The sequence below is a fragment of the Microcaecilia unicolor genome, chromosome 4 (genome assembly GCF_901765095.1).
Source record: "Microcaecilia unicolor chromosome 4, aMicUni1.1, whole genome shotgun sequence".
NCBI classification, from domain to species: Eukaryota; Metazoa; Chordata; class Amphibia; order Gymnophiona; family Siphonopidae; genus Microcaecilia; species Microcaecilia unicolor.
The window spans coordinates 162,053,853-162,066,919 of NC_044034.1; the positions used below are offsets into that span (position 1 = coordinate 162,053,853).

Consider the following 13,067-nt stretch of genomic DNA (forward strand, 5'->3'; position numbering starts at 1 on the left):
TTGCATTGGGTAAACTTGGCACTGCCATTCTCTTATCACACATTTATTATTATTATTACTATGACTATAAATTATTATTAATTCTGTGGCATCCTTACATTGTTTTCTCTCTCTGCTGTCATTTACTATGTAACTATCTGACCAAGTCAGTGCTTCCAGTTATTGTGTCTACACTGCTTAAGATACATCCTAGCTGTCAGTCACAGTATGGACACTACAAGATTTCTCCTAATTGAGGACCGTCCTTATCTTCCTTAGGGCTTAATTTCTGGGGAATGGCCTGGAACATAGTTCCACCACCTCTTTTCAGACTCCAGAACAACAGGGATGTTCTGCTCCTGGCTTCCCTCCCCCCCCCCTCCCCCTTGGGCAGGGCAAAGGAGGGGAAGTAGTGAGTCTGCAGCAGCAAAGAATAGACAACCTCTCCAGTTCCTTTTTGCCCACAAATTCAGCCTTAGTCTTCTTGATTTATAAAGTACTGGTTCTAACCAAACTGGTTCCGATGATCAGACCATTTCTGACCAGTTCTGACTGGTGCAAACCGGTTCCGACTGGTGTTGACCAAACCGGTTCCAATCAGTTCTGACCAGTTCTGACAGGTTGAGACCAGTTTTGGCCAGTTCAAACTGGTTCCAATAGATTCCGACCAGTTGAAATCTTGTGGAATGCTGGAGGCCTCCTGTTCAACTTGATGGCATCCAGAGCCAATGAGATGGCAGAGCCCTTTTCAGTCGCCAGAGGGATCCAGCCTCTCACAGGATAGATGCCCTGGTACAGCCTTAGCTGGTAGTGGACACCCCCCCCCCCCCAATGTTTTCTTCCATGGCTTTTCATTGGTCATTTGTTGTGCAGGGTTGCATGTTATCCTCATTTGGTCTTGTTGGTGGTGTCAGATTGGCCTCACAGACTTTGGTATGCAGACCTCTGGTGTCTGCAACCCAGGGGCCAGTTTGGAAAGAGGATCCGAGCCTCATTTGACTTACAGTATAGCCATTGAGAGGTGACAGTTAGAGAAATGTGGGTTCCCATCGTATTGTTTTCTACCCTGCTTCACTCCAGGAAGTCCTCTATGTCCCTGGCTTATGTCAAGGTCTGGTGAGTTTTTGAATCCTGGTACAGGGTACGGTCCCTATTTCACTGGAGGGCTTACGTTCCCGATGTTTTGGGTTTTCTGCAGCAAGGCTTGGAACAGGGGCTGGCCTTGAGCTCCGTGAGGGGCCAGATGGCTGCATTGTCCAGCTTTATGGAGAAAGGGAAAAATATCTCTCTGGCTTTGCTCAGAGAGGTAACTCAGTTTTTGAAGGTGGTGGCATATCTGCACCCCTCCCCTCTTTGTCCTTCCTTTCCTTCTTGGGACCGCAATGTGGGTTCTGTCTGAGGCTCCATTTTAGCCCCTAAGCTTGGCTTCCAGAAAGGAACTAACCCTCAAGACAGTATTTTTGGTGGTCATCACTTCTGTTAAGAGGGTTTCTGAATTGCAGGCCCTGTCGTGTTGGGATCCCTATCTCTCCTCAGAGGATTCTGTGTCCTTGTGTATGGTACCATCCTTTCTTCCAAAGGTGGTGTCTCCATTCCATGGTGAATCAGGAAGTTTGCTTGCCCTCCACAGGGATCGTCTCCAGAGGGTCGAAGGTTTCACAAACTGTATGTCTGGAAGACACTGCAAGTACTTTGAGGAGATGAACGAGTTTCATCTCTCAGACCACCTCTTTGAAACCAGGTGTAATTCCTGGCACCTAATTTGGGCGCACATCCCCATAATTCTGTAACACTAAGCGCATATTTTGGGAATGCCCCTAACTCACCCATGCATATCTCATGGCCATGCCCCCTTTTGGGTTGCATGCTATGGGATTTGGTATAGAATAGCACAGAGCACCCAATTATTGGCACTAATTGTGGCTCATTAGCCAATTTAACTGGGCATGCCTCTTGGATTGGCGTGCAATTTGGGTTGCTGTACATAGGTTTTAGGGTTTAGTACACAAATAGAATTTGCATTTAGGTGCTAAAAGTTATAGAATGAGGGGGATCATGTCCATGTGAGGAAGACAGTTACTGTTTTAGAAGAGGGTGTTGCACTCATTCAAATTTGAAGGTCTAACATAAGATACTTCTTTCTAGCCTGACGACTGATTATTACACTCTCACCCTCAGCTGCATTCCAGCCTGCCACCTCCACTTCATAGAAAACAACCTTGGTCTTTGTATTGTCAGAGGCCCAGTTCTTTGTAGGAGGAATTATTTCACCATCACCTCTGGTGGCTCTGGCCTGTCCTTCATTTTATGGCCCACCAGGGTGAGAACAGAACTAGAATTCATCCCAAATGATGAAACTAGATCCTGCTGTATTGTGGGCTGGAATGGGGAACTGGCACATGGGATGAGAGAGCTGAATAGCTTGAGCTTGTTTTCATTTCATGTTTAATTTCCTGCAGGCTTAGCTCAGGCTTTCTGCTCCTTCCACCAGACTCTCAGAGTTTTATGAAGGGAAAGGGATCAAGATATATGACTACTTTCTGTTCAAAATGAGAGAAAGGAGGAGGGAGAAAGCCTGTTATTGATGTCAGGGGGCTGACATTTCCCTCGGCTTTCATACTCACATTGGATTACAGGGTTGCAATTTTAAAATATTTTCATTAACGTATCATGCATGGGAGGTGGAGGGCAGCAGGGGTCTGAGGCAGCCTGCACTGTTCTATGAATATTTAGTTTACATTCTCTGGTACTGAACTGGTGGGAACTCTGATGTGTTTCATAGCTTCCAAACACTATTTTGTAGACCATTTTGGAACATGTGTGTTGAGAATGAAGGACACATCAGAAAATGCCACTGGACACATTTCTTTTGCAGGACAGAGCAGAAAACTGGGCAGTGTCTATTTGGAATGAAGGTCTGGCCTATGGCTATGGTGGGAAGTTGAGAACCAGAGAAGCACTGCTTATATCTTTGGGAAAATCACTACCCTCTTACCCTAGATATCACTTTTGATTGTAAGACCTCCTTGAGACAGGACCCACCTAATGCACCTGATTATAACTCAGGCTTTGAAAAAGTCAAGTGGAGCTGTAGCCTAGTGGTTAGAGCACTGGGCTTGACATCTAGGGGTTCACAGTTCAAATGCCACTGCTGTTCCTTGTGATCCTTCAGGTACTTGTGATCTGGATTGGCCACTGTTGGAAACAGGATACTGGGCTAGATGGACATTGGTCTGACCCAGTATGACTATTCTTATGCTTTTATCCTGGGCAAGTCACTTAACCCTCCATTCTCATATACAAAAACTAGATTGTAAGTCCTTCAGGGACAGAAAAATACCCAGTGTACCTGAACATAACTCACCTTGGCCTACTACTGAAAAAGGTGTGACCACATCCAAATAAATAATTAAGTCCAACTGAGAATGTAGGACATGGCAGTACTGTCATGATATATTTTGGTTATGTCCTAACTGTTTAACATTTAGGATACTCCTGCTGCCTTACCTGCACTCGAGCCTCAGTGAGGTCTGTCCGCATTGCCAGCTGCTCTCTGGCATAGACATCAGGATAGTGTGTCTTCTGGAAGACCTTCTCCAGCTCTTCCAACTGGTAGCTGGTAAAGGTGGTTCTGTTTCTCCTCTTTTTGCCCTTGTTGCTTTCAGAGTCAGCCTTCTCCATAGGGCTGGGTAGGTTAGTGCTTGCCCTGTCCTGGGATCCTTTCACTCCTTCCTTCACTGTAAGGTAGCCACTATCCATCCCCACAGAGTCACTGTTTGGGGTTAACTCAGGATCTGCCAAGGATCTTTCTTTAACTGAAGAATCAAAATAAAAATGTTGGACATAATTAGGAGCAGGGAAATTATTGATGCAAGCAATTTTCACAGAAAACAATACTGAAGATCCTGGTTATTGGGGTTTTTTTTTCTCAGCTGTATATCTGTTGTACAGTTTTATTTTCCATATCTGTGAAATTTTCTTCATTTATGTCCATAGTAGGTGGTGCATAATGGGGCACGCAGAGATGCCAAGTTACCTAATGTCAGGCTGGAGATTTTGGAACAGTCCTGGGTTTCTGACCACCATCCTGGCGTATTATGGTACTTGCAGCACAAATTCAATGGGCAGGATCAGGCACTACAGATCCCACACTGCTTTGGGATGCAAGTTCAAAACCAGGACTGTCCCAAAATCATCAACATGGAACTGGGTAAATTGGCATCTCTGGGCATGGTACAGAGCATTGGCTAGCCAACTGATAATTCAGAATATAATAAGATATATTTACTTTAGTATAAATTTATATATGTGGTAGCAATAGGTAGTAGCATTGAGATAAAGAGCTTATTTAACCCCTGGGTACTACTGACATAAAACAGAGACCCCCCCCCCCCCTGAAATTCAGAACAATTTAACTGCCTAAACGGCACTTAACCAGCTATCTGGTGATATAGGGATAGCCGGCTATCCCTGGCTGAATATCGCCGGTTAGCGCCTAGAAGATAGCTGGTTATATTGTGTAATATAACCGGCTATCCGCCGTTTTTCAGTGTGAAGCCAGCTACGTTTGGCAGCCATTCTTGTTCGCATCAATAGGTGGAATAACTTTGACTGGTCCCAACTTAACCGGCCAGCGCTGAATATTGGCTTGGCCAGTTCAGTTGAAACTGGACAAATTTAAACCGGATATTCAATGCCGGCTACCTCCCATGGTCTGAGAGAACTCTTGTGGAAACCTCAGTGAACAATGGCAGGGCATAGAGACATAGTGAAATGTACCCAGGATATGATATTCAGTTATGTCACTGTCGGTAAACTTAAAGCATCCCAATAAGCTTAAAGCATTCCAATAAGGGCAGAGCAGAAGGTGGGAGATGGCACAGAGAGTTGCAAGATTTATAGAGCAGCATTGGCACATTGGTTTACCATTAGACCTGATCAGGACAGAGCCAGTGCAAGGGTTGTGGGCACCCTAGGCGAGCCTTACAGCCCCCCTCAATTAACAATCATGATCATCAATATCCTGTAAAAATGCAGGTTAAAGTATGTGATTATGGTTCTTTGAGATTAGTGGTATTAGGATCTCTGTTATACCTTGACTGAATCTGCTGTTTACCTCCCACATGATGCTGCCACCCGAGGGGACTGTCTAGTTTTGCCTAATGGTTGTGCCAGCCCTGGATCAGGTGTGCCACAGAAAAGTCACCACTACCTGATTGCCAGATCCAGATCAGCACACAGGCTCTGTTCTTAGCACCTTGTGGCAACAAGGGACACCAGCGGCGACTCTTGAATGTGCAGGAGCTCCGTTCTGAGCACATGTGTAATCTTGTAATCATACATTCCTTTCCTTCTTGGCTATAGCATGAACACTAGAGTATGGGAATTAATAGAGAGCATGTAGAGCACAGAAATCTGAGTCGTGCTTTGTGAAGCACACACATTGCCCACAGACTGCTTCCTTCTCCTTCAAACCCTTCCATTATCTCATTCCCAAGCCAGCTGAGATGGTGATGGTGTGCACCATGCATCAGATGCAATTTTAGTGTTGGGAGCAGCAACAATGGTGGAGCTCTGGTAGCCATACATGACATCTCAAACAATAGCCAGAGTAATTAATTGGGAAGGCTACCCAAATTGCATGCAAATGAGTCAAAATTTGCAGGAATCTTGTAAGGTAAAAATATGTTTCCATGGCACTGGAAGAGAATGGGCTCATTGCATGGTATGGAAAGTTTGTTCAGGGCTAGCCTGATGACTTAGTGCTGTATCCCAAGATGTTTAGTGCTCAGCTGTATATATAGTAACATAGTAGATGATGGCAGATAAGGCCTGTATGGTCTGTCCAGTCTGCCCAACAAGATAAACTCATTACATATGGTATGTCATACTTCATATGTGTACCTCCATATTGATTTGTCCTTGCCATTTTCAGGGCATAGACCATAGAAGTCTGCCCGACACTGTCCTAACATTTCTGACATTATCATCAAAGCCCTTGAAAAGCTCCACTCCAGCCCATCCAAGTCTATTCAGGCATGATTAGGGCACAGACAGTAGAAGTCTGCCCAGCACTGGCCTTGTTCTCCAACTTCTGAAGCTAAACATAAAGGAATCCTGTTCAGAAGGAATGGATCGGAGGTGGGGCTGGTGGTTGGAAGGCGGGGCTAGTGCTGGCCAGACTTCTACGGTCTGTGCCCTGAAAATGGCAGATACAAATCAAGGTAAGGTATACACAAAAAGTAGCACATATGAGTTTATCTTGTTGGGCAGACTGGATGGACCATGCAGGTCTTTTTCTGCAGTCATCTACTATGTTACTATGTATATATACAGGGCTTTTTTTGAGGGGGTACGTGGGGGTACTGAGTACCGGCACCTTTTCCATTGTCTGCTAAAATTGACCCATGGTGCCCAAGTTTTAATGAAAGAGCTTAGGCTCTACACACCAATTCTACCTTGTCATAGATTTTGTGACTGGTTGCAGGGGGGCCTAGCTATTATGGGGTGGGTCCCTCAGTGATCACCCCACCCCTGAAGGGTGGCCTGGCATTTGAGTACCGGCACCTTTTTCGCTAGAAAAACTGCACTGTATATACATATGATTAATATCTCAGGATCCTCCCTCAAACTGGGTCTCAGGAAGTTGCAGAGGTAGTGCTTACAGTGCCTGGGGGAGGGAGTCTCAGGAGGCAGAGCTGGTAATTAGTCATCATCATTTATCGTTTATTAATTTGATATACAGCCTCTTTCAAACACAAGTCAAAGTGGTTTACATAGGATTGTAGTCCATGTTAGATGGGTTCCAGGACAAGCCCCGGTTTATGGTCCCTGGCTGGTTGCTGGGCTGAGTGGGAAGAAGAAAATACCAGGCAGATGTGAATGAAGGCTGATCGAGGTTGACTGCAATTGAGCATGAAGCTTAACTTTTGGGCAAAAAAGGAAGCAAGTTTGTTCTAGTGGCAGCAGGTTCAGCTCATTTATTCAGAATCTTAGGCTGAATCTGTTTTATACGGTTTGGTCTGTACTGCAGCGTGACACTTGGGATCTCGGGGGAAACTGCACACATCCAACACTATGTACACAGTATCCAAAATACATAGAGATTTCCTTTTATGAGAAGACTCTTAGCACAAAATAAACATATTCTTTATAACAATTAACTGCCTCCAGAACATAGGAGAGATGAGAAAAGATCTCACGTAATCTAATCTAATCTCGAGCTTTCTAGACTGCCGACCTCTAATAAGGTCCGAAGAAGTTTACATATGTAAACAGTACATACCTCAATTTACAGAAATAATTGCTACATAGTCTTAATTCATATTGCATAAATATTTCTGGAATAAGTACATTATCAAGTTTTTTTTCTAAAAAAAAGAAAACATGTAACGAGATTTGTTTTACTGCAGAAGAGAGGATGTTCCAGACCAGTATTGATTGGTATAGGAAGGAGCTTTCTAAAATCTTTTTATACTGGACACCCTTAAATGAAAGGAAATGTGGAGGGGCATAATCGAACGCGAACGCCTATCTCCATGGGCGTCTATGTCCGAAAACGGGTACGTGAAGAGGAGGGACAGACTGTATTTTCAGAAAAAATGGACGTCTTTTTTTTGTTTCGAAAATACGGTTTGTACGGACCAAATGCCATGGATTTGTTCCTTTCTGAGCTGGGCGTTTTGTTTTTTTAGTGATAATGGAAACTAAAACCGGCCAGCTCAAAAACGTCCCAATCCGAGCCATTTGGTCATGGGAGGTGCCAGGATTCGTAGTACACTGGCCCCCCTGACATGCCAGGACACCAACTGGGCACCCTAGAGTTCAGTGCAGTGGACTTCAGAAACAGCTCCCACATGCATAGCTCCCTTACCACGGGTACTGAGCCCCCAACCTCCTCCCCCAAAACCCACTGCCCACAAATGTACAACACTACCATAGCTCTTAGGGGTGAAGGGGGCACCTACATGTGGGTACAGTGGGTTTTGGAGGCCTCCCATTTACCAACACAAGTGTTACAGGTAGGGGGGATGGGCCTGGATCCGCCTGCCTGAAGTGCACTGCGGTACCCACTAAAAGTGCTCCAGGGACCTGCATACACGCAGGCCTCTAGGACTTGTTGCTGCTGTAGAACCTTGGCACACCAGTTGACACCTGAAGACTAATGTCTCCGAAAACATCCTTTATTGGAATAAGCACGTTTACTCACAGTTAACTGCAAATCAGAGGTTGTGCCCCACTGGCAAAGAGTCTCCCTGGTACTGAGATTAGCAGTAGGTCAGAGCTGGCAGAATGCTGTACAATGCCATCTTTCAGCAACATTCAAGGTAAGAACTAAGTTCTGTAACGTGGCTAACACATGAAAGGGATCTAAAACTGGCTTACAAAAATGGCACTACCTCATGGACTACCGGAAAGAAAACAGGGCACACTCTGACCCAGTAAGCAGAGAGAAAAGCACCATGGGAGTAGAGCCTACCAACTACCAACATCGTGAGCATTTAACACAAGCTAGTGGAATCACGGAGCCAAATACCCTACACCCACCACAATGCATTGCTGATGTGACTCTGCAGTGCACATAACAGAAAAGGTGTCACACTCATCCGAGAGCCACATCAGAACCAGGGAAAGGCTGTCAGAGGATAGAACACATTCTGCTGTCATGGAGGTGGATACGGCATTTGAGACTGGCATACAGGCTTGGAAAAAAGTTTGTAAAGTGGGGTTTTGTTTGGTGGGAGGGGGTTAGTGACCACTGGGGGAGTCAGGGGAGGTAATCCCCGATTCCCTCCGGTGGTCATCTGGTCAGTTGGACCACGTTTTTGGGACTTGGACCTGAAAAAAAAGGGTCCAAAGAAAGCGGACCAAATTCTTGTCAAAAACGCCCTTCTTGTTTCGATTATCAGCTAAAGACGCCCATCTCTCCTTGGCCGATAACAACGCCCCAGTCCTGCCTTCACCACGCCTCCGACACGCCCCATCCACTTTGTTCATTCCTGCGACAGAGTGCAGTTGAAGACGACCAAAATCGGCTTTCGATTATACCGATTTGTTCTCCCACGGGAGAAAGACGCCCATCTCCCGATTTGGGTCGAAATATGGGCGTCTTTCTCGAAAATAAGCTGGATAGTGTTTCGCAATCAAATGTATGATTTCTACAAGAAGATAAAGAAATGGTGATTAAGCAAATCAGGAGATCAGCAATTTGGCCATGCAGAATCTTTAAAATGATGCAGCAGTATTTAAATTCGATACACCCTCGAGGTAAATAGTTTGTTTATTCTTTCCAAAAATATTAGGGCTAGGGGCTACATAATGAAGCTACTAAGTAGTAAATTTAAAACAAACTGGAGAAAATATTTCTTCACTCAACATGTAATTAAGCTCTGGAATTAATTGCCAGAGAGTTGCCAGAGAATGTAGTAAGAGCAGTTAGCTTAGTAGGGTTTAAAAAAGGTTTGGATAATTTCCTAAAAGAAAAGTCCATAAACCATTATTAGGAAGGACTTGGGAAAATCCACTGCTTATCTATATAATAATTGGTCAGTCTGCTTCCCTGGATGGCTGGCTGGCTGGGTTCATAACAGCATGCAAATGAGCTGACGTCAGTTCGCCTTCAGCGTTCCCTTCCCTCTCAGTGCCCTGCCCTCGTGAAAATACGAAATGATGTCATAGGAGGGCGGGACATTGAGAGGGAAGGCTGGAGGCAACGCGAGCCGAGCCTGCCGCTGCTGCGACCTGAGGTAACATGAACAGTTTATAGGCAGGGTGGCAGGAAAGAGAAGTGGGCAGGGGAGAGGAGGGGAGAATCGCTGGACATGGATGGGAGGAGAGGGGAGAGTCACTGGCTATGGAGGAGAGGGGAGGGGAGACTCGCTGGACATGGATGGGAGGGGAGGGCATGGCAGAGGAGAATTGCTGGACATGAATTGGATGGGATGGGAGCGGAGAATCACGGGACACAGATGGGAGGGCAGGGCAGAGGAGAATCGCTGGACATGAATTGGAGGGGAGGGCAGAGGAGAATCGCTGGACATGGAGGGGAGGGCAGGGGAGAGAGGAGAAATCTCTTACATGAGAGCCTTCCTAGGGCCCGTTTCATTTTTCACAAAATGGGCTTTGTTCCTTGTTTCTAGGATAAGCAGCATAAATCTGTTTTACTGTTCTGAGCTCTTGCCAGGTACTTATGACCTGGATTGGCCACTATTGGAAACAGGATTCTGGGCTTGATGGACCTTTGGTCCATCCAGTCTGCCCAATAAGGTGCCAAGAGTTGAATCTGACACTCTGCACAGGTTCCACTTCTTCATGAATAAACACTGGTATGCTTAATCTCTATCAATCCCAGCCAATTTTGGGGCACAGATTGTAGATGTCTGCCTGGCACTGGTCTTAAACTCCCAACTACTGGATTTGTTGATGAAGACCACTCCAGCCTTGATCCTGATCTGTCTTTCTTTACCTTTTACGGTACCCAGACCATAGAAGTCTGCTCAGCATTGTTCTTACTTCCCAACCTCTAAAGCTGCCGTCAAATTTCAATCCAGCTATGAGTTCATTTACTCAAGTTATGGTGTTACCGTGGACCTACACAGAGGTATAATGATATTCTCAGTTATGTTCTCAATCCCTTTTCAGATAACCTCTATTATTAGATATCCAGCTCCAAGATTCAAAATATCTTTATGCAAGTCCTCACAATCCTAAGCCATTTTAATGACTTTGAAAAATTTGTGTCATAAGCAAATTTGATCCCCATACCATTTTTGGATATATTAAAAAAACACAGGTCCAATTATTCATTTTTACAAGATTGTTTTGGGAGGGGTGGTGTTGGAGTGATCATGATTGTTGAGTTTATCAAAATCTCAGAGGGGAGGATCCAACAGTTATGCAGGTACCAGAGATATTCTGTGTTGTTGCCCACATAGCTAAGTAGGCAGGTAGGACAAAAGGCAGTCCTAACTTGGCCTGCTTAGCTATATGGGTGCCATTACTGAATATTGGCCTGCACCCACATACCATCTGGGTGCTGGCTGATATGTCATGTGCTGTCTTCTCCCTCCCCCCAAATATGAGCAACCCCCTTTTAAGAACTCTCTATGAGTAGTCCCCCTTCTGGATCCACCCCTTGAAATGTTTTCCTCCTCCTAAATGAAACCCACCCTCCACCTGTAGACTCCCCTGGGCCTACCTTTCTATTCCTGGTGGTCTAGGGAGGGTCATCAGGGCTGGAGTGATCCTCAGCAACTTCTGCTCATGCCAGCTTCACTCTCAATGTGGCTGCTGTGATCTCTTGTGGCAGTCTATTTCTAGAGGTCTCAGCAACCATACTGAGAGTAGAGCTGGCATGGGAGGAGTAAATGTGTAAATATCAGCTTTCTGAAATCAGCATTTACATATGTAGCCAAGTTACACACATAAATGCAACTATTTACACATGTAGAAGCCTCGCAAAGCTTCTAAAACAATCTGCTATGGCAACCCCCCTAGACCACCAGGGATAGGGAGGTAGGCCCAAAGGGCCCTACGGGTGGGTAGGCACGGTTTATTCAGGAGGGGGGAATTCGATCCAGGAGCGGGAGCTACTCATTTATTTATTTATTGCACTTGTATCCCACATTTCCCCACCTCTTTGCAGGCTCAATGTGGCTTACAATACATCATGAATAGTGGAAATATATTAGAAAATAGACATTTAGTGTTACAGAAGGATCATTGGGCAACATGATAATGAAGAAAACATGATAGTAATATAACAAGCAGATATTATAAGACAGTGCTGAATATATGTGTAGGAACTCATGTTTGGGGGAGTCCAGAAGGGAGGTACTCAAGTTTGGGAGGTTTGAGAGAGGAGTTGGCTATTGGTAGACGAAGCTGCATATCTTGGGGGGGGGGGGGCTGGAAAGGGCGGCCTGACATATAGAGACCTAGCATATCCCCTTATGTGGGTCCCAGCATAAGTGCTGGCGGCTAGGACATGTCTGATTATACCCGGATATTCAATGCCAGTGATTGGCCATGGCCAAGCATTGAATATCTGGATTTAATTTAGCCAGTCACGGTCAACATTTAAAATACTGCTGACCACTACTGACAGACTAATTTTTTTTTTTTTACCTGCCCTAACCATGCGCAGGACAGGCCCCTTTGAATCTGTGTATTTCAGCCCTCTAAAAGTGTAAATTTTACCAGCTTTCTGAAATCACCATGTACATATGTAGCCAATTTACACACATAAATGCAACTATTTACACATGTAGAAGCCTCACAAAGCTTTTAAAACAATCTGTTAAGTGTATTTAAGTTGTTGCTTATTTCTGTCTACACTGTGTCTAGAAAAAAATGAGCCCCCTAAACATTTTGCAATAACAACCACAAACCTGCACTGAATTAACTAAAAGTTTACATGGCACAAAGTGACATCTATTTCAAACAATGTTGTGTGGTTTCATAGAAATCCACCTTATCGTTACTGAGATGTCAAATTTTAAATAACACTACCCAAAAGTTTGAGTTTCTAACACAGTTGATGTCAACCTCAACAATCCGAATGTTTAAATCTGATCTTTTAGTGCCATATCCTTTTCAACTCTGAGTATTTTAATTAAAACTCGATCTTCTTTTGACATTTTGTTTATCAACATGCAATGACATCACAGATGATGTCAGTGAGTAAGTAAGTAAGTAAGGAACCCTTTTACAAAGGTGTGATAGGCTCTATGAGCATGCAGTGCACACCACACAGCAAAGAGAGGGTACAAATTACAGAACAAAGCCCAAATGGCAAAAGAAAGCACCAAGAGCCTTAAGTATTAAGGAACTTTTTCCCAATTCTTAAGGCTCTTGGTGCTTTCTTTTGCCATTTGGACATTGTTTTGTACTTTGTAACCCTCTCTTTGCTGTGCAGTGCCATGTTTCGGTGCACAGTGCATGCCAAAATGAAACTACTGCCAGACTAGCACACCCTCCTGGTGGTAATTTTGGATTTGGGGCACACCCATACCGCTGGGACAAATTATTTTTTTATTTCCTACCACGTGCGGCTTCTCTGGCCTTAATTGGCTGTTGGCACATGCCGG

At 44.7% G+C, this 13,067-nt stretch overlaps 1 protein-coding gene across 1 annotated transcript in view; it reads right to left on the reverse strand.

Annotated features, from left to right (window-relative positions):
• Positions 1 to 13,067, reverse strand: part of ALX4 (ALX homeobox 4) — a 116,099-nt gene that overhangs the window by 15,352 nt on the left and 87,680 nt on the right. The window contains exon 2 of the mRNA XM_030199478.1: positions 3,487 to 3,794. Within this exon, the coding sequence (XP_030055338.1) occupies positions 3,487 to 3,794 (308 nt within the window). The remainder of the gene's footprint in view (positions 1 to 3,486; positions 3,795 to 13,067) is intronic.